This window comes from Ambystoma mexicanum, chromosome 3q (genome assembly GCF_040938575.1).
Source record: "Ambystoma mexicanum isolate Mex_15411 chromosome 3q, UKY_AmexF1_1, whole genome shotgun sequence".
NCBI lineage: Eukaryota > Metazoa > Chordata > Amphibia > Caudata > Ambystomatidae > Ambystoma > Ambystoma mexicanum.
The window spans coordinates 1,128,298,425-1,128,315,248 of record NC_090926.1 but is presented as its reverse complement, the minus strand read 5'-3'; the positions used below and the strand labels follow the sequence as shown (position 1 = coordinate 1,128,315,248).

Genomic DNA, 16,824 nt, shown 5'->3' with positions numbered 1-16,824 from the left:
GGATGTCCTCTCACTTTCTTCCTCTGAATCCCACAAAATCGGAGATCCTCTTCAGGGGCTTCAGTTCTCCAAAATGCCTGGGGTAGTGGAAGTGACATTGCATGACCTTTGACCTCTGACCTCTGAAGACATCCCAGGAAGTGATATAATTTGACCCTGCATGCCCCAAGTGACATCACAGGAAGTGATGTACACAACCTTTCACCCCTTGACAAAACAGGAAGTGGCATCACATAAAATTGTTCCTTAGTACACTTGGAAAAATATGGTTATGATAGAACTGTAATACGATGTACATTTCATACAAGAATGCATCACCATATGAAACGTTAATATCAGTGTGTATAGGCCCATTTAGTGTGAATGTAAGCAGACATCCAACACAACGCCTGGACTATTGTACATCACTCGGGCTAAACTTTAAACAGACAGAGCTTTTCGAAGAGACCTAAATCCCAAAGCGCAGACATTCAGGGTCTGCCAAGTATCTGGCCACAGACTGGAAACAGCAACTGCCCACACAAGTCCAACCTGAAAAACAATGATGTGGAGGGTTTCCCAGAACTGTCCCAGTGGTTATGAATGATTTGAAACCTTCCAGCCATCACCTTTTTGTTTTGAAGTAACCCACAGCTTTTGTTGTTAGATCGGAGACAGAGGGGGAAGGATATGTTGCAGGTCACAGTAACTGCAGGGTTTTTTATTTTAGAACGTTAACAGCAGCAGCAGCTCTACGACATCACTCCCAGATACCAGACCTAGGCTACTCCTCACTCACAATGCCCCCATGAGGCTGGAAATGTCTGGGGATGCCTGTGGTCTTGTGGAGAAGGGATATGACCTGGCACTTTGGTCTTGGCTGCCCCCTTTTGGGGTGGGACCGAGCAGGATTTGCAGTTTTTTTTGTTTGATGTAAGCGAGGGGGAAGTCCAAGTTTTAAAAGCATTATACAATGTAAACAGCAGCATCTCCATGACAAGACCCCTAGAAAAGGCCCATTGTATTATTTTCTTTGGCACTTTATATCTTGCTTAATGCCAACCTAATCAAGCTTCTAAGCACTGAAACAGAAACTGAACACAATGTTGTACTGTACCCTTTTGTTCCCAAAGCAAGTGCGTTGCCCCAGAGCTATCTGCCTAAAGATATAGATATTTTGCTTGAGGAAGCAACAGACTTTTTATTACAAAGGCAGAGGGCAACTTCATGTAAATGTATTTTCTCACCATGCGTCCATCTACAGTGGGCCTGTGATGCAGGTCTGGCAGATCTGGGTCAGGTCGTAAAGTGTCCAGGCAGGATTGGTGGCAGAAGCCACTGGGGCACACCCCTCTCATCACGGGCCAGTGGCTCACTGGATGTGCAAAGCAGACATGAGAAACACTGAGATTTGCGTTCATGCTGTGCTGTCAGAGTATTGCAGGCTGCTCTTACCCATTGTCAGCTGACTAGACCTGGCCCCCCACCCCCATACCCTTCCTGCTGCTACAGTGCTGGGTATGAGCTGCACAGACAGCCCCACCTCTGAACTCTACCATTCAGGCATTCTTCACTAATGGACTGCCATGAACCATGGTTTCATGGTTTTTCCTACATCCCTGTTATTTCTCCAGCTAACGAGATCGAGATTCCAGGTGAAAAATGCTGTGGCACATTTAGCTGCATTTAGATCTGCCTTCTTCAGGTCGAACAGAGATGTCTGCTATTGGCACTGCCTCTTTGGCCAGTGGCCCAGGGACAGGTCTAGCAGAGGAGGGAGCCAGGGATAGCAAATGCAACCCCCAAATGACATCCCTGATCTTCTTCTATCCTCCCTCCTCTACTTCTGCTCCTCATCCATGCTCTCCTTTCCTCCTTCTCCTGCTCTTCTCTAGCTCTCCCTGCAATCGTGGAGTCATCTTTCACTCTTCTCCACATATATCTTAGCGGATGCAACTATTGCTTACTTTATTTCCATCTTCACTGGGCTCGCCCTTTCTTTTCTTTTCTTTTCTTTTCATGCCTATAAACTCCACATCTGTTATATTCTTATGTTGACTACTACTCTGCTAATTGGTCCATCTGCATTTTTCACTCAGTCTCTCTAACATCGGCTTCAACTTACACATCCTTTTTCACTTCCTTCCTTTTGTCTTTAAATGTCTTCCTGGTATGGCTCCCTCATACGTTTCTTCCCTCTTTTCCTTCCTGCTCGTCACCTCCACTCTCAGTCGAGTTTTTTTACTGCCATTCCCAAACCCCTGTCGCTTTCACTCATTCTGTCTCATATACTCCGCTCTTTGCCTTCCTCCCACATCTTATCCCACCAGTCTAAAGGACTAACTTTCATCTCTTTCGACTCCTAGCTCTCTCCACTCTGGTACATTTTGATAATTTGACTTTATTATTATTATTATTATTGTACCATATGTTCTAATTGTGTAAAGTGCTTTGGTGAAAGCACTATAAAAACAACAATAAATACAAATAAATAAAAGGAGCCGCTACAACTGAGCATTTATGCTCAAATCTCCCCACTTCTGGATCAACAGTGTCAATGACATCACCTCCACCTGGATCCTTATGAAAAAACAAAAAGGTATGGTTAAACCTGTTCCATCGACTAGTCTTCTTTCTAACAACGTCATCTACCTCTGGTGAAAATACCACGCACAATTCAGTCAACTGCGAAATGTTTGAAAAAGAGTAAGAAAACTCTACCTTTAAGCTATTCACTGTCACAAGACTTCACATTAGGGAAACCATGACTTGACAATATATGGAAAGAGGTTTGACTAGAAATCTTGGTTGGGGCTGGAATTTGGTTACTCAAGAATGTGCTTTCTAACACACTTGTGGATTTTGCAAATATTTATTTATTTTAATTCTTATTACGCGCCACATGCCCGTGGGCCTCAGGGCACACAAAAAAACCAAAGACAAGACACCCAACAATGTGAGATTTAAGTGCAAGTGTGATATCAAAGAAAAACGTGCAAACTGGTTGGCAGAACTCAAAGAAGTGCTGCACACTCAAATTTGTAACCTCCCGATTTACTTTCACCTCTGCAGGGTAGCTCTCCTCTCAATCTCTACATGTACAAAACGACAAGCGAACCACAGGATCAGCCAATTAATTCTCAAAGTAAATCCTCCGATTATACAATCAGGGAAAAGGACTCAGAAGTTGTATTGGAAACAGACAAAGCAAGGCAACGTTTATTGCTGGTTTTCAAACCATCCATACAAATAGCACCATGTCACCACACTGGTCAAAGTAACTGTCATGCCCGCGCCGCTGGCGCACGCATTGGCAACCATCATGGACTACTTGGTACTCATTTATCCTCCTAATACTCCTTGCACAACTCCTTTTCACGCCTTGGTCTTTTATTTCCATTTGCTCAACTTTGGTTCTTTCTTATTTTATTCAATTAACTACATTTACCATAATGCACCTGGCTGCAGTCCTCAATTCCTGGCTATTCTCATTCATCGTTATTGGGACCACAATCCCCAGAAGCCCTAGCGGCCAGTGCTGCTTCCACCTGCTCAGGACCAGAGAGGGAGGAGGCAGATTGTCTTCAGGTGTGCTGCTACAGGTGCTGTCAATTAGCCTGTCTCAGAACAGGGCAGGGCTGTATATAAGCAGCTGCCTGCAGGAGCACAGTGTCTTGCATCTTGAGATCTCCCCGCTCCTGTTTGCCTAGACCCGCTTCTTTGTATGCTGTTCCTGTTGCTACATTATCCTGTTTTGATCAGTGCCCTTTCTGGGCTCCCTGCCCTGCAGCCTGCCTCACTCCGGCTGCCTACGGTCCTTGTCCTCTGGGCTCCCTGCCCTGCAGCCTGCCTCACTCCGGCTGCCTACGGTCCTTGTGCTCTGGGCTCCCTGCCCTGCAGCCTGCCTCACTCCGGCTGCCTACAGTCCTTGTCCACTGGGCTCCCTATCTTGCAGCTTGCAACCCTCTGCTGTCTCCAAGCCCTGGTCCTCTGGGCTCCCTACCTTGCAGACTGCACCTCTTCGCTGCCTACAGCCCTTGTCCTCTGGGCTCCTTTCTTGCTGCCAGCTCCCTCCGCTGCCTACAGCCCGTGTCCTCTGGGCTCCTTCCTGGCAGCCTGTCTCCCTCCTCTGCCTACGGCCCTGATCCTCTGGGCTCCCTACTTCGCGGCCCTATTCTTTTGGGCTCTCTGTCTGTCGCCTACTACTAATCTCTCTCTATCCTGTTCTTCTGGACTCCCTGCCTTGCAGCCTACTACAGACCTCCGCAGTCTACTACAGTTTGCCTGCACCTAGTGCCACTCTTGACTGCAGACCTGCTTCCTACTTTGCAGCCCTTCTGTTTTCCTGACTGCTGCTCCCTTGTTCTCTTCCTAGAGTCCTCTGTACTCTAACTGCCTTTCCTTAATTTCCTTCTGCTAGATTGCTCATTGACTTCCTTTTCGCTGGATATATCTGTTCTTGTCTTCTCATGTGTCTTATGTAATCCCTTTGTACAGAGCTTGCCTGTTGGTTTCCGGCAGGCAACCTCTGCCCCTTCCCTTGTCCCGTTTTAGTGTTACAGACACCCACTGCTGTTGTTCCCAGCCATGAGCATACAGCGTGGGCCTCTGTGATAGCAATCTGTGCAGAAGGCTGGAGTTTCCTAAGGTTCGTGGAACACTCTTTCCCATTTCAGCATACACCCCAAGAGGGAATCCAGTTTGTTTGTACCTTTTGTATCTTTTGCCCCTTTTGGCTCACAGCTACAGTTTCATACTCTTCTTTCTTGTTGAACTTCCTGCTGTGTGTGCTTATCTGCTACCTTACTTCAGCAGAGCCACCCAAAATCTACCTGGGTACCCTGTGCCACTCTTGACAGAGTGCCATTCTTGACACTAACCCAATCCACCTCCAAGTCGCCTTCTCATTATATTTCATCATGGTCTTGTCCCTCACAATACATGCCATATCCGTTTGGCCACCCCCGCTGCCAAGGCATAACAATAATGTTTATTGTGTACATCAGTAGTCAGTCTACTGTTTCCCGCTCATCTCTTGTAATTGCGTGATCCTTTGCTTCAGTGTCAGTCACTCTAGTCTGAGAAAATCCGGCGTAGTGATCCTCCGGTGAGTGGTGCGGGCTCCAGACCCTCTAACGCACTTCCAGTTGAAAATATGGTCCCATTGTTCGAGCTGGTTTAAGCCAGCGTAATCCAAAATTGAGTCCCAAGTGGCCTTCACCCACTGCACCGGAGAGCCTTCCAAAGCGCTATTTCAGCAGTCTTTCCATGCATGTCCATTTTTGAGGGTTCTCAAGGGCAAGTATTGCCTAAAGCCAAATAGTGGTGATCTGCCTAGCCATTGACCGCTTATAATAAAAAGAAAACTAACAAACTTTCAATGAAATATAGTATACAAAATAACACTACCAGTCTCCTTCATAATCATAGGCATCTTATTAGACTTGATCTGTGATATACACAATTTATATTGGTCGGCCCATAGGATGTCAGTGTCAGAGCAAATCCCTAGCGGAAGACCGATGCTGGAGATGTAAAGATGAAGGAGCTGCCACTGCGCACATTCTTTGGTCGTGCAATAAAGTCAAATCATTCTGACATGACATGCTACTTAGAATGGAACTGGTGGTGTGGTTCACTCGACAGCTGCGTATGGAGTCTTTTTCCTTTCAGGGACGAATAGGTCAATCAACGTCAAATGTGGATCTGTAGAACCCTTCAAGTGTAAACAAATTAAATGTAAAAAGGTGTGGAAAATATAACATCAGGCCGTTAGTGGAGGACTGGATCCAAGATGTAGGGAATAATTCTGCGAAAGAAAAGAAATCCCATCAGAAAATAATCTTATTGAGAACTAAGGGCTAGTCTGGGCTGCTTTTAATGCCCGTTCTACCTGATGAGTCACTTATAATTCAGTGTGTTATAATGCTTATCTGCCTTTGAGCGGTGTTGGATGCCTGTGTTGTTATGGGGCATGATAGGAATATCAGGTCCCAGCAAAGACTGGACTCCACTGCTGCACGTGCCAGCTTGATGCCCATTTATTCAGGCACCGTCATGACAGCGTCTCTTAAAGAGACCTTTCCAAACTTCTCTTATTTCATAACAATGAATAGAATAATAAACTTTTCTTAACACAAACATAGTAAACTTGGGTGGCACAATCCAGTCCTCACCTACATATGCTCAATCACCGAGCACAATGATGCAGATACGTTGGCGTCCACGGGATTCCGGGGGGATATCTGTGCTGCGATCTCACCAGCATCACCATCTTCGCCTTGCTGGACCAGGGTCAGACCTTCATTAATAGAACTGCAGTTCCCACTCAGGACTTCACCACGAACATAGAATGGATCATCAGAGAGTGGATGCTCCATACCTTCTTCTACCAGAGCACTACATCTTCCTAAACACGCACGAGTTCCTCGTCACAGACTCAAATCAATTTGATGCCATCACCATCGATCCCTTTAAAAAAAAAAAAAAAAATCGACCATCTGGAGCGGGGCAGGTTCATAGGACAGGGACAATTTCCCTGTCAGATTTCTCAACCTCATCTGCACTGCATCCCCCCCGAGTGCGAATGTAGATTCACGTAGACGCTCGCTTCTTCATTGGCTCTCTCTCATGGTCCACTATGTGATCATCAATCTCACCGGGAATTTGTGGCTCGCTATCCGAGATAAACCCTCAAGGACACCTCTGAAATAATGCATGCACCAGAGCCACTCCCGTCAAGCAATGGGGTGTGGTGTGATACTCCATGAGGAACCGATATAATGCCCTCGAGACAGGTCCCTTGGCCATGGGCAATTCTAAACACCTTGTTCTAAGTTCTCATGAACCTCTCCGCATCCTCACTTGCACATGGTGAGCCAAAGTGAGACCTTTGGGATGAGCTTGGATGGCATCACCATTCAGGACCCTCTCAGCAACAAACCATCTTCGGTGAATGTTAACTCACTTTTTACGTGCCACAATTGCTCCAATGATGTTTAGGCATTTTCCATGCGCTTGTCTAAACTCACCAGCACATACTTCCACTCGCCTTTAGCGATGGCAGTCATCACATGGAAGCATTCATCATCTTCAGGGGCACCCCAATTTCATCCACAGACATGGAATGGTTAGTGGTGCTTTCTGAGATCATCCTGACTAACTCCTCCGTCTTGCATTCTTCATTTCTCGCCTTCTCATCTTGAGGAGCAGGGGGACGAGAGAGATAGTCCGCTGCATTGTAGTTATCAGGCCGATAGACTAGGCTGACATTGTACTCTGGCAGGGAAAGCAACCATTTGTCTATGCGGGTAGGCAGCTTCAACGATGACCCTGTGAGAATAGGAACAAGGGGTTTATGGTCAGTAACCACATTCACTGGCTTCCCATAGATATACAGATGGAAGTGCCGGCAACTCCACAACCCTGCCAACGCTTCACGCTCAATCTGGGAATGCTGGTGCTCGGTCGATGATAGCACCATACTTGTATATGCAACCAGCCTCACCGTCCTTCAACTATTGAACTGAGTAAGCAACGCTCCCAAGCCGAATGGGCTGGCATCGACAACCAGTTCCGATGACTAAAAAAATGCAACTGTACTAGCCGCCGTGAGGCAGTCCTTAATGTCTTCAAAAGGAGTTTGTTTTAGCGGTGTCCATTGCCACAATGTCTTCTTCGTGAGATTTTGAAGAGGTCCAGAGAGGGAGGGGAGGCCTATTATGAATCTCCTGCAGTATGTCACTATACCCAGGAACTGCGAACTCCAGATGCTTTCTCTGGGGTTTTGCAATCTTGATGTCATGTACCTTGGCAGGGTCTTCCGAGATTCCACAAGCCTGTAAAATGAAGCCAAATAAATCTATTTTCCGTTGCAGGGATTTGTATTTCTCTTTGTGGAGAGTTACTCCCAGCGACTGTATCCTGCCCAGGACTTTCTCTAAGAGTTCTAGATGTTTCACCTCCAAACGTGCTTAAACTAGACTATACTGATGGCCCCTTGAATGCCAGCCAACGCCTCTCTTACTGAATTTTGTAAAGAATTTTACTGCAGACCAAATGTAAAAGTTCAACCGCTTATAGCGGCATAGACGTTTACGGGTAGTAAAGGTAGTGATGAAGCGGGAATCCGGATGTAGGACCAGTTGGTGATATCACACTCTCAGGTCGAGCTTAGAGAAAAATATGGCACCATGCAGGTCTGTAACGACATATATTGTCGGTGTAAGGTGTCTGACTTCTTATGGCCTTGTTAAGAAGGTGCAGTAGATGCGGACTGTTTCAGTTTTCGTGCCACCATGATGGGTGAGACTCACATGGTGGGGCCATCTAAGTTCTCGATAACGTCCAGTTGGAGCAATTTTGCAAGTTAACGCTCAACTTGATCCCGCAAAACAAACTGAATGCGCAAATGCTTCAGGGCTACGAGCTGGACTGTGTCATCGATATGGATAGGTTCCCCTTTCATCATGCCAGTACCCTCAAAAAAATCTTTGCCCTTTGGTGTGGCCAGCACTGGGGAAGGACACACTCTGGCAAAGGGGTTCATCGCCCCACATCTCCCGAATGTAGGACCTTTAGCAGGGCAATCAGTGGAATGTGGCAAATAACCTTGGGGTGCATTCCACATGGTTATCCTTTTTGGGCCACGGACCTCTCCTGACAGGTTTGCCCATGTGTTGTCTTGCTACTACGCACACCTCTTCAAGACCATTGCCCTAAGACAGCGTCCGCCCACTTTTCACAGAGTGGACGCCATCCCCCCTGAGGTGTTCTTGACAACAGCAAGCCATATAAAAGCTTGCTTGGTCAAGTGTTCGGCCACTAGGATTTGAACTCGGGACCTCATGCTCTCAGGGCAAACACTTACCCACAAGACCATGTGGAAATGTCTTCAAAGCACATGTCTTGTATTTGCATTCCATCGAATATTTCAATATAGATTTTTGCATTTAAAAGATAAGCACCTTTCCTTACTTTGCAGGCAATGTTATTGGAAAATCTCCTCTACCTGGTTCTTTTTCCTGGTATTGTTGGTTCTTTTTTTTTAAAGACAATGTTCATTTGTATTGCACATTTTCTTCTATTAGCAAAGAACACTTGGAATAAATGTGCATAACTCACTTTATGATATGTTCAGCTCATGTGTTGATGAGCCCTCCTAAAACTATTTTTTAGGACTTCAACCCTATTGGTAACATTTGAAGACCTTAAGGATTTATTACTACTTTGTTTCGATTGCACAATAAGGCAACCCTGCAGCAAAGACACTTTGCCCTGTCTAGCCCAGAGCCAGCCGTCACCTGTACATCCTTGGAACCTGCAGTTAACAGCATGCCATAGATAATGGCCATACCTTTTGGCTAATTACGTTCATGTTGGGCGGATGGGGCAGGAGGCAATTACTGCGACGAGGAACAGCAAGAACAGGAGTAATGGAGATCATACACGTTCTCTGGGAATTATTTCCATGTTCCTCTTCCTCATCCACATACTTACCAATACGAAACTACAATCCTCATGGCAGGACCCCAAGGCCCAGCCAAGAAGCGCTTGCCAGAGAATCCATTCTTTCAGTTCCCCTGCAGGGAGGGGAATAGTAGTTGCACGAGACAGCCCAGCAGCCTTCTTGAGACCCTGCCAAAGGCTGGAACAGTTTGAACTATAGCATGTCCAGACACTAGGGTGTTATACATCCAGTGGGAGGGGTTGAACATGAACAAACAAGAGAATGGAAATAAAAGAGGGACTCCTGACAATCGAGCTCAGTACCTAATACTTCAGTACTGGGACGAGGAAGAGGGAGGTGGGGGTAGTGCAGCACACAGTGCGTTTTAAAAAGAATAAAAGCATTGCTTGGTGATTGATTTCTTTGACAGTCACAATCATCATCTAAATTAAGGTACATTGATGGTTTGGACAACATGGCCAAATACATACACCATAAATATAAAAGAAATCGTTAAACTGCTGCAAAACCAACAGTTAACTTCAGTTAGCAAAACCCCAACACCACTTGTATGCCCTGCAAGCCATATTCAGATTGTGTTTTCAAACCGAAATTGCAAAAAGACCAGTCACAAACAATATTTCTTCTATCAACAGCTGTGAAGATATTTGCTCCTCAAGTGCCAGAGGGAGTTACAGATTGGTCTCAAATTCTGGCTTAGCCACTGGTCAAAACGTGTGCTCCTGGTCAATTTATCTCATTGAGGCTTACTTGCCAAAGTTAGGAGTTTCTTTTTTCTTTTCTTTGTATTAAGCAATTTGGTTTATTACAAAAAGAAAAACGTATTTCATTAGTTTGGTTACATTCAGCTTAAACACTTGAAAAAATAAAATCCAACACATTCCTTTATTTCATCATCTCCAATATTTCATCTCATTAAAAGACAAAAACAAACCCAATGTAATCTCTAATAATGATCATATCCTTTAAAAAAAAAAAAAAGAATTGCTGCTATAACAAAAGCTACGTTTCCTCCATCAGCGGACATACTCCTCACCTTATTTTCAATTCTAGGGGCAAAGTTTGCTTTTCTGTAAATCTAGTGCAATATAGCAATACCTGCTAAGTGTTTCTTTGACTCCCTGTCGATTATAACCTCGACAAATTGCATCTGTGTATCCTTTTGTTTTCCTTACCAACAGGGCTTCTTAAGTGAAATATTATTTAAAACGCAATCTTAGAAACTGATATATATGCACCGGGCTAGGACATTTTGTCAAATATCTCGGAGTAGTGTTCACTGCTCTTTCTTCATGCGTCAGTTGCTGAAACAGTTTATACGAATTAGCTTTGCCCTGTATCGCTATACAGTCCATTCTCCAGTTATCTTAACTACTTCCGGGTTAGTTACCACTGTCACTTCAGCCATATCAAATGTATGCAAAATCTCTACACAAGCGTGTTGCCACTCTGCTAGTTTTCTTTCTTTTGCACGTTTAATTTACTCTTTAATAAAAAAAAAAAAAAAACATTGATATCGTTTGATTCAACAAACATTTTCCAAGCAGGGACAAAGATTTCGAGCACATCTTTGCATACATTGGCAGAAGGTCCAGTTCTCTCCTAATAACCTGGATTGCATCTCCATTTGGGAGGGATTACACCTTTCTCCAAAATGCCTCCTGCAGTTATGGCCACATCTTGTAAGATAAACAGAGCGAACTTTCTGCCCCATACGTGAGGAATGCCACAAACTTTTGTTTATAAAACTTAACCATCGGTAGCAGTGAGTATCGGTCAAACGGTCTCATTATAATTCACTCCTGCTCCACTAAATATTTGACCTTTATCTTCAGATCGCCTCCCTTCAGTGTGTCATTTACCCTGAAATTAATTGCTGTTCCTAAATAAACAAAAGCTTTCCACCTTGTGTAAAAGTTCCCGATGTAGGTACCACTGATAAGGGTTTTTCCTCGTTTTACCTGCTGGCTGTAGAACCAAAATCTTTGTTTTCTTGGCGTTTACCATTTGATACCACATATTGGTGCAGCGCATCCAGTTGGCGCTGCAAACAGGTGTCTGATCGATAAGCACCAGGTCATCTGCATATAACATTCTGCCACACCTTACCACCCCCAATCGCAGAGGAAATGATCGGGCCTCATCCAAGATTTCTCCCAGGTCTGAAATAAATAAGTTGAAAGGGTAGGCGCCAAGAAGCATCCTTGCTCGAGACCCCTCATGAATTCTATTTCTCTTGATAACTTCCCCTCTTTATTCAACCTCACTGTTCCCCTCTTTATTCAACCTCACTATTAATTAGGTACCCGAGTAGAAGGTTTTTGTTTTTTTAAGTGGACATCCCCATTTCATCAACTTCTCCCATAGCAACACTCAATCAATGATATCAAAGGCCTGTTTAAAATCAATAAAAGCCAGATACACTTTCATATGGCTATATTGGTTATATTGCACTCTTGCTTTAAAAATGCTTAATATAAATGCATTTAAGCTTGTACCCACACCTTTGCTGAACCCTGACTGATATACGTCTCTTTGATTTGACTCTGTTTTCCCACATTTATACTTTATTGAAGATTTAAATCACATACAACAGTTACATGTTGGTGGGATACCGCCCCCTGGCACAATAAACATCTTCAAGTAGTTTTTCCATCCAGGTTTTTGGCCACCCGCTCCCCTCTCTACCCCCCTCCCCCTACTGCCTTTGCTCTTCACAAACCACAACTTGAGACCTTTTGACAATTTGACACCTTAATAATTAAGCCCTATGGCCACTGACCCCCTGTATGGTGAGCCCACTTTCAAGTTCAGTTGACATGACTTCCCCGTTTCCTTGTTCGCCCAGGTCCATCCCTTCAGGATCCCCCCATGCTTGCCACCAGCTTAAACCTTTGCGGAACGGGGTTCCATTGCCATATATTTTGCTATGAAATCACCCCACTCCAACTCCTGGGGCCCAGCCCGTCCATGGAGCCCTGCTGCAATTCTTTCCATAGTAAATACCTTTTTAGCAACTTTGGTCCATTCCCTTTTGCTAGTGGGGTTGTGCACTTTTCCATTTAGTGGCTATGCATGCCCTTGCGGCCAACAGTAACGCTGCTGCCATTTTAGGGAGTCTGGCATAATCTCCATCCTCCTCCTCCTCCTCCATGCCAAACAAAACCAACATGGGGGATTTGATTAGAGCTATGCCGTCTAGATCTTTAATCCACCGCAGGACCTCGTCCCAAATGGTTTGTACCTTCGGGCACCCCACCACATGTACCAGTAGTCAGCTCTCTCTTCACAAACCCTCCAACATGCCTGATTTGCATTTTGGAACATTTTCGAAAGTCTGACCGGGTCGTACTGCCACCTGTGGAGTAGCTTAATGGAATGCAGTCTGCATTGACAGGAGAATGATGTCCGAGATACTCCCCTACAGAGTCTATCTCAGAAGGTAGATTCTATGTTGCCTCCAATATCTCATTCCCACTGACTGCTCAATATCTCAGTGGCTCCACTACTCGACCCAACCAGGGCCACAAACATTGCTGAGATCAGCCCCTTTGTTTCAGTCCTCTTATCAAGGAGTACCTCAAACGGGGTAAGGTCCCTCTGTATCTTTTCCTTGAGACCTGACCATGTTAGGACCACTTTTAGCTGTAGATAGGAGAATACCAAGAGTTTGCCTTTGCCCGACGCCTCCTCTAGTATGGCTATGGTGATAAAATTACCCTCCCTCCAGAGCTGCCCTATCCTTTCAATCCCTGTCTCATACCATTTCTAGAATCTTTCAGGGTTCTGTATTGCATCCCCAACTCCCGCTACCCAGAGATGTCCCAGTGGTCAGGGTCAAGTCTTCACACCCTTCATTTCCACCCCTTGTCTCCAGATATCCCATATAGTCCCCACTATATGGTGCTCACGGATCCTTCGTGGGAGCTTACCTCTCGACATCTATAACCATTCCCCTACTGTGGCGGGGTTCAACTGTAGGATGTACAAAGAAATCCACTTTAGGTCCCGCTGGGACCAAAAGGTGGGGTATTAGAATTCGGAGTCTTTATACTAGAGCTTCACATCTGGAAGGCCCACTCCCCCTTTCTCCTTGGGGAGTACCAGTACAGCACTAAGAATCCTCGCCTTTTTCCGCTGCCACAGGAACCTCCTGAGGTAGCCCTTCATCTCTCGAAAGAATGAGTCCGGGATGATGGGGAGCATTTGAAACATGTAAAGGATCCTTGGGAGGACCACCATTTTCGGAGCGTTGAGGCGGCCCAACCAGGATATTGTGAGCTTTTGGCATTTTAACAAGTCCGACATTATTTTGGCCATCATGTTTGCCTCAAATAAGTTTCCAATATCCCTTTTCACATTTATGCCCAGGCATTTTAATGTGTCCAGGCTGACCTGCTCTCCTACTGATGAGAACCTCCCTATTGCCACCTCCCTTTTTCTGTCTAGGAGGAAAGTAACTGATTTTGAGTCCTGCCATAGATCCGTACTGCTTGACTAAATGAATCCCTGCCTGTATGGAGTGCAGGTGACCCCTCGTGTGTAGAAGCAGGTCATCTGCATACAGTGTGACTTTGTAGTCTACCCCACGCCCCCCTACTGAGAATCCCACCACTAGCCAATCTGGTGGGGACCTGGGCACAAGCCCCCCAAAGAACTTAACCGACACATCCAAGAGGGTGATAGGGTTGTACATTTTGGGATCCTCCCCATCGCCCTTCTCGAATATTGGGACTATAATACCCGACTTCCACGATGCCGCAAACTCTTCTGCACTTATTCAAACAGCAAGCATAAGAATTTGCCCCATTGCTCCGGTTCTTCTTTCAGAATCACGTTTGATAAGCCATCAGGTCAGGGTGCTCTCGAAATCTGTGACACCAGTATTTTTGGATCATACGGAACTACTCATGCTCCCCTCCCCAGATAAGATTTCTTTACGAGGGTCCTTTAGTTATCATCGGAGAACAATGTCTTAAAATGCTCTTCAGCAATCAGGTTCATCTGCCGTAGTGCCTGTTGTGAAGCACCTACCCTGTTCAAGAGCTGCCAGATTTCACCAGTATGCCTTTTGCTTATGGCTCTTAGCATGTTTTCAGCATCATTCTGTAACATTCTGGCCTTTTGTGCCGCAACCAATTCTTCAAGATTTGTTTCCCTTTCTTTATCTGTTTTGTTATTTTACCACCAGACTTACCGAGTAATGTTTTAACTTTTCTTCTACAGAGGTTTTTTTCCCCCCCACTACCTCTACATCATGAACATGCTTGTGCAAAAATGCGGCTTTCTCCCTTTACCTTTAACTTTAACTTAAAAAAATTCTATTAGTGCCAGCAGGTACTCAAGGATTTTCCTAGAGTAGGTGTCCGAGTTATACAACCTTCCTTATGACCACCTCATAAAGCGTATGAGCTACATGCATCATATTTATTATAATCATTAGAATTGTTTTTATAAAGCGCTTAATACCAGAGATTGGTGCCAAACGTGTGCTGCTCTGCGAATGCGTTGGCCCTGAGCTATCCCCCTCACCAATACACAATTGAAATGTAAATTGTATTAAAACAAGGAGATATCCAAAACAACCTTTAGAGCTTCTAAAATAAAGCCATCCACAGTAGCCTAATGGTAACATTGACTTGTATGTAGCACTTCATGTTGTACGCCTTATGGTCCTGAGCACAGTGATCATTTGCACTGTTCATTATAACAGCACTCAATTCACGGACATCGGAAGAGCCACTCCTAGTGGATTTCTTTTGTATATTTCTGTATTGCAGGAGCATGAGTTCATTCATTGATTTGTACTGTATTGTAACTGTGTATGCAAGATTATGCGCCCGGATGCCTACAGGCCTGGCTGCGCTTTACAAATAAACTAAATACAAATACAAAACCTGTGACTGCAATCAGAATAGATGCCCGAGATCTAAAACACATCAATGTAACAATCTCTAGATTAAACAGAGACATCTAAGGTCTCATATGGACACACGTATATCTAAAAACAAAGCACCCATATATTGCTCTGGAGGGAGTATGAACCAACATGATCAGCCTGGGGCATTCATGTAACCCTTAAATCAAGCTCCTTCTACAGATAGAAGCAGCCATAGCAACGTATGGGTCTAAAGTTCGTCTACGATAAGGGCATCCACAGAGAAAAATATAAAATCGCGTCATAAATAGAAACTTAGGGACTAGTGTGCATCCAATCGGGGTTGTCCCCAGTGCCCTATGGATCAAAGTGCGGCTAAAACAGATGTCTCATTAGCCTACATGTCAATGTTGAGCAAAAACAGGACCTAGCCATCTACAGACCAATGTTCACCTATACACGGGACATCCAATGAACTATATGGACCAATCAACGCGCATGTAGATGCAGGTGCTCCATTGAGATACACAAGACACGCAACAAAGACGTCCACAGTAGCCCGCGCCCCCCCCCCCCGCATCAGCATCTGCCGCACTCAGCATATGTATCCATGCCCATATTCCACCGACCCGTCCCCCATACTCACAGACCCTGAGAGCCGCCAGCACGGGTTCCTCCACTCCAGGTCTGGGCTGCTCGGGGTCCCTCGGTCGCTTCTTCCTCCCCCTTCCTCCCCCGCTGCCACCCGACCTCCACAGGTCACGGCAGCAGCCAGCGCCATCTAGACGGAGCTGAGCTGTCAGGTACAGTCCAGCTGCAGGCACCGGTGGACGTGCTTGCTGACGTAACGTCGCAACGTCGCCATCATGTTGGTTGAGGCAGGGAAGGGAATTAGAGCAATGCCCGGAGGCGTTCCACCTCCAAGATGGAGGTCGTGTTCTGTGACAGCCAGTCCCCTCACCAACCAGCAGCCAGCTTCGATATGGCCCCGCCTTTTCCTCTCTAAGGGAGGTAGATATAACGGCACGCAGACGTTTCCCACAAATCTCAGTCAAGCATCGAACACAATCACCTGGAAATAAACACGTGCTCTTTTTACTTATACTTACAGTGCAAAGTTTGTCCAAGATATGTTTACATACATTAGTAATATTTTATAAATGATAAACAACATAGCGTGAAACTAGATTCAGTAAGGTGTTTATGTCTTTAAATACTCTTACTCGTATAGCGTGTCATGCTATGAGAAACACATTGCATAGCAGCATCAGATTTGTTGGTCCCTAATTTGCATATCGATTGACTTCACAGAATTAGTCTTTGATACTGGAGGGGACCATGGGAAGTTGCCAGGAGTAAGACAAACAACCAATCCATTTTATGATGTCCAGTATATGAATGGTCACTGTTATTGCTATATAGTAATATCATCAGTGCTTGTTTAGGGTAGTTCCATGCAATGTGAGCTGAATGACTTGTAGACACTTAATGTTGGCAG

At 45.2% G+C, this 16,824-nt stretch overlaps 1 protein-coding gene across 6 annotated transcripts in view; it reads right to left on the bottom strand.

Annotated features, from left to right (window-relative positions):
- PNPLA6 (patatin like phospholipase domain containing 6) overlaps nt 1-16,184 on the bottom strand; it is a 1,092,789-nt gene extending 1,076,605 nt beyond the window's left edge. For 4 of the 6 annotated variants that reach the window (XM_069603923.1, XM_069603925.1, XM_069603924.1 and 1 more), the window contains exon 1: nt 15,973-16,184. In XM_069603923.1, the coding sequence (XP_069460024.1) occupies nt 15,973-16,107 (135 nt within the window). In that variant the 5' untranslated portion in view covers nt 16,108-16,184. The remainder of the gene's footprint in view (nt 1-15,972) is intronic. The other 2 variants (XM_069603926.1, XM_069603928.1) reach the window with 1 other exon arrangement.
- Between the last annotated feature and the right edge of the window lie 640 nt (nt 16,185-16,824).